This window comes from Triticum aestivum, chromosome 1B (assembly GCF_018294505.1).
Source record: "Triticum aestivum cultivar Chinese Spring chromosome 1B, IWGSC CS RefSeq v2.1, whole genome shotgun sequence".
In the NCBI taxonomy this organism is placed as follows: Eukaryota; Viridiplantae; Streptophyta; class Magnoliopsida; order Poales; family Poaceae; genus Triticum; species Triticum aestivum.
In genome coordinates this window covers 57,707,613-57,715,205 of record NC_057795.1, presented here as the reverse complement: position 1 = coordinate 57,715,205, position 7,593 = coordinate 57,707,613, and the positions used below count along the sequence as shown (strand labels likewise).

The following is a 7,593-nucleotide window of genomic DNA, read 5'->3' as shown; positions in this document are numbered from 1 at the left end:
GAATAATATTCTGATCACAACCTGACCTGCCCGCTAGTAGTAGGCTGAACTTTCCTCTGAACTAGGTTGAACTCCCACAAACATTGCCCAAACGGGGCTTGCGATATACCGTTAGAAAGCTATGGACACCAGTATCATGACCCAACTTAAATATTTGTCAAAATGTAAGTGGTTTAAGAGCAGTTTTAAAAATTGTTTTTTCTTCACACAAAAAACGTGAATCGTATTTTCGATCGCATTTCTAAACCGTTTATCGGAATAAGGCAAATAATATGGCATTGGAAAGCTGCTGCAAAACCGCTCCTTCCACATGTTGAAAGTTTTCTCTAATTCTGTATGGTTAAAGAGTAACTTGGAAAAACGTAAAATTTTGCAAACCAAACAGCCGAGTTCGTATTTTCGATGTCATTTCTAAACGGCTAATCTAATTGAGAAAAATGATATGGCGTTGAAAAGCTTATGAAAATGCGCTACTTTATCATGTTGAATTTTTTTTCTAATTTGAACGGTTTAAGAGTAATTTAGAAAACGGTACAAGTCCTACCGAGTTCGTATTTTCAAGCTCATTTTTTAACCGTGCGTCCGAATGTAGCAAATGATATGTTGTTGGAAAGCTTGAACAAATGCAAAACTTTTTGGTATGTATTGTTTCTCCCAATTCTTTATAGTTTTAAGTCAATTTTGAAAATGGCAAAAAACATATTTTCAGCGTAATTTCTACATACTTTATTGGAATGAGGCAAATAATATGCCGTTAGAAAGCTACGGAAAATGCGAAACTTTTTCATGTTGACGGTTTTCTCCGGTTCCTAGCCGTTTTCAAGTAATTTCAAAAATGCCGAGATCATTTGTTCTGTCTTTATCGCGAAACAGATTCGTCGAAAATGCATCGCGTGAAGAACTTGAACTTCTCGGCGTGTCTACTTGAACTTCACTCTGTTTTTAACGTGCTTTTTTGCCCGTAACTCCCCATCTACTCAACGGAGCACTCACCAGAATTGAGCAAGTAATATACCGGTGTAAAGCTGATGTAAAACGAAACTTTCCCATGTTGATCGTTTTTTCATACACCCGGCGATTTTAAAAGTTTTTCATCTGAAATTCATTCACTATAGTAGTCGAACTTTCTGCTATTTTCATGTTGAACTTCTTTGACGTATTTTCTTTGTAATTTTCTTATCCGTTCGTCCGTGTTACACAAATGATATTCCTTTTGTACAAATCTCTCTCACAATAAATTTTTTTAACTTTCTCCGACGGAGGAGTTGAACTTATAACAACAAAACTTTTAGACTTTGCTTTTTTATTCTTTTTAGTACAAAATGCACACATTGTAGTACGTGAACTTCTGGCAGTTATCAATCCGAACTTCTCTCGGTTACGTGAAAATATCTGAGTTTTTTTATGAATTTTTAATCTAATTTTCTTAATCCCTTTTTATGAATTTTGAAGCGCTCTATTTTTAAAAGTTGAACTTCTTCTTATTTTATTTTTGAACTTCTTATTTCCATTCTTTAATAACGAGGAAAATCTGAGTTTTCTATAATCATCGAACTTCTCCATCTTTTTAATATGGACTTCCTGGTTTTATTTCTTAATCTTTTTTATTGAAATTTTGAAGCGCTCTATTTGTAAAAATTGAACTTCTTGTTATTTTATTTTTGACCATCTTGTTTCTGTTCTTTAATAACGAGGAAAATCTGAGTTTTCTATAGTCATCGAACTTCTCCATCTTTTTAATATAGACTTCCTGGTTTTATTTCTTAATCCTTTTTATGAAATTTTGAAGAGCTCTATTTTTAAAAGTAGAACTTATTGTTATTTTATTTTTGAACTTCTAATTTCCATTCTTTAATAACGAGGAAAAATCTGAGTTTTCTATAATCATCGAACTTATTGATGTTTTCACTTTAAACTTCTACCACGTATTTTTGTTCGTAATTCCTCACCCGTTACTCGGAGTTCCACAAATGATAAACCATTAGAAACATGTTGAAAAGACGCAACTTTTTTTAATACGATTAAACTTTTTTTTGTGACAATATACACCAATTTGTTTTTAACCGTTTATGTTGGAATAAGAATATGATGTACCGTTGGAAATTTGTTGAATAGAAGAACATTTCTGTGCCTAGCATTGTGTTTCAAATTTATAATGGATTGAGAAAACTGTTCTAAAACACTAGAAACAACATTTTTTTTGTGTTTTTGCACAACTAAATACAACTTCGTGGGCCGAAACACGTGGACTTCTAGCTAAAGTCTTTTTAGACTTTGTCTTTTTATTCCTTTTTAATATGGATTTCCTGGTTTTATTTTTGAACATCTCTTTTGCTTTTTTACCCATAATTCCTAAAACATTAATAGTTTTATTCTCTAGAGAAAAAACTATGGGTTTTAGAATCATACAATTTTATTAAAATTGAACTTCTTGCTTTCCTTTTTCCTAGAAACGGAAAGAATTTGAGTTTTCCATATACATCAAAGTACTCATTTATTTTAATTTAAACTTCTTCATTTTTATTCCTTAATAACAAGGAAACCTAAGATTCTATAAATATCGAACTTCTGTATTTTCGTAATTTGGACTTCTTGATTTATTTCCTTGTAGTAATGGAAAAATCCTAGTTTTCTAATAAATATTAAACCAGCCCGTTATTTAAATATGAACTTCTAGAGTTTTTTATTAGAAACGATGAAAATCCTTTTGTATGAATTTTGTACTGCTCTATTTTAAAAAATTGAACTTCTTGTTTTCATTCTATAATAAATTGGAAATCTGAATTTTGTATAACCATTGAACTACTCTATTTTTTATATTTGAACTTCTAGGGTATTTTAATGGATAAAATACCTTTTATATAATTTTGTGTTGAGATGCTTTGTTTTTTTTTCGTTTAGCCTTCTTGGGGTTTGTAATAAACATTGGACTACTTTGTCTTTTAAATTTAAAAGTCTAGGTTTTTCTACAAACGAGGAAATCCATGTTTTTCATAATTTTTGAAATGATCATTTTTTTTAAACTTGAACTTCTAGGTTATTTTAGAAATGAGGAAAACCCATTTTCCAAAGACAAAAAAATCCATGAGCTTTTTTCTGTACAAACATATCCCGTTTCTATTTAAAAACTGAGACACTTTTTTTCATTCTACCTTCTTGGGTTTCTAATAAACGAACTTATTTGTCTTTTTAATTTGAACCCCAAGGTTTTTTCTTGAAATGGGGAAATCCACCTTTTTATAGTTTTTGAAATGATCATTTTTTAATTCAAAATTCTAGGTTTTTCACTCGTGTGCGCACATTATTTAGAGAGAGAATAAAGTATGCGTACATTTTTGTGAAGTAAATAGCAAGAGAGAAAAATATAAGGATATGGTGTTGAGAGCAAACCTATTGCTTAGGCCAACACACGTCCAGCAATCCTACAAGCGCACACACACGCACACACATGTCCAGTAACCACACAGGAGTTATGTGAACCACTGTGACGGCCGGTGTATAACTGTAGTATAACTTGGCGTACATCTGTAGTAGAATTTTCATGGTCGCTGACATACAACTGTAGTAGAACTTGGCGTATATCCGTAGTAGAACTTCACCACCACCGGCGTTTAGTCGTAGTAGAACATATAGGTGTAGTAGAACGTCTTGTGGCGATAACAGGTGCAGGTGGCGCGACTTGCTACTGCAGAAGCAGTCAGCAGAAGGAGGGCTGACTCGGCAACACAAGGCTTGCGCGTGCGGATTCAGATTGCTTGCGCTGGATACTAAACAAAAGGATTCTGCCAGCGACCGCGGTGGTCCAGCGACGCGAGGTGAGTGGCATGGCGAAGGGAGTCAGGAGCCAAGCAACACCTGCCAGTTCAGATCAATATTTTTTTGTCAGTTCAAAATTAAGAGTAGATAAACAGCAAGACTAGCATATTTTCCCTTTTTTTGTTTGTAGAAGATGTACATTGGTGCTGCTGTTTGAAAACGACCTCTGCTGCTGTGTGAAGACTAACACATCTGGTTGAGTATTCTACAAACCTGTCCATCCGCTTCAATAATTCATAGCATTGACCATACAAATTAAGAGTCCATTCAATAGTAACCGTCGACTAAATCTAACATCCTACCATCAAATTATGAACAAGTGAGGTCGCGATGTAAAACATTGTTGATCTAGAATTATTTTTTCACCTGTTAGTAGCTTTTGCCTGCAGCTGCTCGTTGCTGCTTGCTTGCCCGCCAAAACCAGCACCCACATGCCAAGAAATGTTGCTGCTGCCGGCCAAATCGTCAACTGCACATGTATGTGGCAGAAATGTGTTGGTTTTCCTTAACGAGAGATACAGTGAATGGTCTGTACATAGAGGCTCAAAAAGGAATATACTGAGGAAATATTGTTGAACAATTTGATTGATTACTTCACTACAAATGTTCATCTTCAAAACAAAAAGGATCGATGACTGAGAATTCCTAATCATGGAGCTTTCCTATTGCATTTGTATTCTCACTTATGGCTCTGACATTGCTGCCAATCAATCAACCACACGTTTATGCTAGCAGTTTAAACACCTAACACATGGATTTCCTCTTTGTACATAGCAGTGGCAGGAGCAGACTCCACGTTTCTTACCAGATTCCTCAAGGGGCGCTCCAAAAAGCGTTGAGACGGCGATGTTCGCAACTGTGAACCACCCTCGGCTCCATTCCTCATTGATGCCATCTTCTTCTCAAACTTGAAGCCTGAAAAATGCTTCATATTTCACCGATGTACAAGTCCTTGAGTCTATATGCCTGTTTTGCCTTACAGTCCACATGCCTCCTCCGAGGTCTCTGACTTCTTTGGTTACACAGAAAGTGCATGCATGTTGTAGGCATGAAGCAAGCAAGCAAGTAAGCAAAGCTCTCTACAATGAAGATGCGAAGCTTTGCATTTTCTGGGCCTCAGCCACGAAATTGCTTTTGTTCATGGTGGTTCAGGCTTTTCCTAGTGAGCAACCTAGTTGCCTGAACTTCTGAAGAACAAAAACAAGTACGGTGTCAAGTTAGATTTTTCGAGTAGCTAGTTCCTCAAAATTGTCAGCTGAAGGTCGGGGCCTCCTCCAGTTGTAGGTCGACGTCTCCTACAGCTGAAGGTCGCGGCCTCCTCCAGCTGCAGGTCGGGGCCAATCCACGCATGGGCTGGTGGTCAACCATTTGGCTTGCTAGACTGAATGCATTTCTTTTGGACTTGCCGTGGCTGGAGGATGGAGGAGATGGATCGGGGCATCACTCGTCAGCGTGTACGCAACCAGGACGATAAACGACATGGGCCGCCATCGCGCACACGGCCTTGGGTAGCAGCGGAGCTAGAGGTAGACGAAGGCCAGCGTGTTGTGGAGGCGGTCGGGTAGGAAGGCTATAGCGGAAGGTCAAGGATGGCTGCGGCGGTCGCTTGCTGTGGTAGGAGGCCGGTGGCTGCAACATCATGCTTCTCGTCCACCGAGACGCTTCAGCTCAACTCCGGTGGACGCGACAAGAACGCCGCTTGAGGGAGAAACCTTTTTTGGGGAGGTAAGTCAGCTGTAGCGAGAAGGTCGCCTCCCCGGAGATCCACCGGAGTCGCTGGGTGGGGCGGCGACGTCGCTCGGGGATTGCGGGGTGGGGTGGCTGCGTCGCTCGGGGATTGCGGGGTGGGGCAGCAGCGGCGCGCATGGATGGCGGGGTGGGGCGGCGGAGTCGCGCGGGGATGGTGGGATGGGGCGGCGGCGCGCCGTGATCTGGGAAGAAGATGGTTGCGCCTGCGGGTGGCCGTGGCGGTGCGAGAAGGTGGCGTGTGGCCGGAGCGGCGGGAGAAGGTGGCCGGCCATGGCGACGGAGGTCGCGCGGCGGCAAGGGGGCAGGGAAGCTTGCGCTGAGGCGGGGGCCCCGGGGAGATCATGTGGCGGCGCGGGGTGAGGGGGATCTGGGGCGGGGGCAGGAGGTTGGGGCGATGGGATCGGGAGTGGTTTTTTTATTTTCTTTTTTCACTACCGTTTCCGTGAGTTCAGGAAATCCCATCGCTGCTACAGAGGGGCTGGTTGTGATCCAAATAGTTATTCTAATACTGAAATTAGAATAGTGTTGTTATATATATATATATGACAAATGTTTCCTACAAATAGTGGTAGTTACCATCACTTGCGTTTTGTATGTTGTATGTAGTATCTGTCGAAACCGAGAGTATGTATGTGTAGTATGTAGTATATAACAATGATTAAGTAGTATATATACAAATTTTTAGGTAGTATGTACCATTTTTTGAGTATGCTCTATTTTACGTACAAATATGTACGTATTTCACAAATATAACAAAAACTATGGGCTCATATGCAATTTTTCCATGTAACTTGCTTTGAAATATCTTAAATACATTATATGAACATATTTAAAATAATAAAATAGTATATATAGTACCACGTGGTAGTATATGAGATATGTGGGGTAACTACCACCACGTGGTAGGATGGATTTTCCATATATAGGGAAAATGCATCCTACTACCAGATGTAGTTACACCCATTTCTTATATAGTATCATATGGTAGTATATACTCTACATTATTATTTTTATTATGTTCGCATACTATATCTAAGATACTCCAAAATGAGTTCGATGAAAAAAATTGTAAGTGAGCCCATAATTTTATTGTTTTTGTGAAATACGTACATATTTGCACGCGAAATGGAGTATGCACAAAATATGATACATACTACAAAAAAAGTAATATATATATTACCTATACATTCTTATATATTACATACTATGTGTACATACTCTCCGATCTGATACATACTACCTAGAATGTACGAAACAAAAGTGGGAGTAGCTACACCCGGTAGTAGGAAAAATTTATATATATATAAAGAATATTCATCCTACCACCCGGTGGTAGTTACCCCATATGCCTCGTATACTATCATTTGGTACTATATATACTACTTTATCATTTTTAATATATTCGTATACTATATATAAGATATTTCAAAGCAAGTTACATGAAAAAATTACATATGAACCCATAGTTTTTGTTATATTTGTCATATATATATATATATATATATAGGGTCGCGCTATTCGCCACCCTGGGTGCGGAATAGTTATTCCTCACCCCAGCCAGCCTTTGCACCTCCTTCCAACTAGTTCGCACGCTTTTCATTCTAGTTGATGTAAGAATTTTTGCATGCAGAAGTAATCTTATAGTGTGGAACGGACGGACATCACAGACATGCACGCACCTACCCTGCATGTCCGTAACTTTATGGCCAAAAGACTAGGTAAATTACCACTATGTACTACACTGCTCTACGGCTCTATCCTAAACTTTATGCATCTCTATCGTCGATCTTTTTTAGTTTTTTCTAAGACATCGATCAATTTTGAACGGGCTTTACTGGATATTTCTATATAACCAGTCAACTTTTTGGACAAAGGAAATCTTGCAGTTAATTCCTAGGCCAACATGAAATTTAGAATCCAACACAAACGAGATACACATTCTACTAATTCAGCTGAGAGTAGGAATTTGCCAGCGTAGGAAATTTGAGAGCAGACGTAAACAAGAGTATCACCAACACATGGTCCACC

At 38.5% G+C, this 7,593-nt stretch overlaps 1 protein-coding gene across 4 annotated transcripts; it reads right to left on the bottom strand.

The window, feature by feature from the left end:
- Positions 1-3,369: 3,369 nt before the first annotated feature.
- Positions 3,370-5,934, bottom strand: LOC123086590 (uncharacterized). Of its 4 annotated transcripts, XR_006440954.1 has the most exons (4): positions 4,622-5,934; positions 4,183-4,285; positions 3,956-4,040; positions 3,370-3,855 (listed from the first exon to the last, which is right to left on the bottom strand). XR_006440954.1 is itself a non-coding variant. In XM_044508357.1 (3 exons), the coding sequence occupies exons 1-3, from the start codon at positions 4,745-4,747 to the stop codon at positions 3,698-3,700; spliced, it is 387 nt and encodes a 128-aa protein (XP_044364292.1). In that variant the 5' UTR covers positions 4,748-5,934; the 3' UTR covers positions 3,370-3,697. The 4 variants fall into 4 exon arrangements, 1 of the variants encoding a protein (XP_044364292.1); XR_006440949.1 differs by having other exon boundaries at positions 3,956-4,285; XR_006440953.1 differs by having other exon boundaries at positions 3,370-4,040.
- Positions 5,935-7,593: the final 1,659 nt, after the last annotated feature.

Bases quoted from the DNA above. Each gene is read 5' to 3' on its own strand.
- LOC123086590 (XM_044508357.1), bottom strand. From the start codon at position 4,747: ATGAAGCATTTTTCAGGCTTCAAGTTTGAGAAGAAGATGGCATCAATG. The intron at 4,286-4,621 runs GTAAGAAACGTG...ATACATGTGCAG, and splicing joins AGCGCCCCTTGAGGAATCTG to TTGACGATTTGGCCGGCAGC. The intron at 3,856-4,182 runs GTGAAAAAATAA...CTGAACTGGCAG, and splicing joins CAGGCAAAAGCTACTAACAG to GTGTTGCTTGGCTCCTGACT.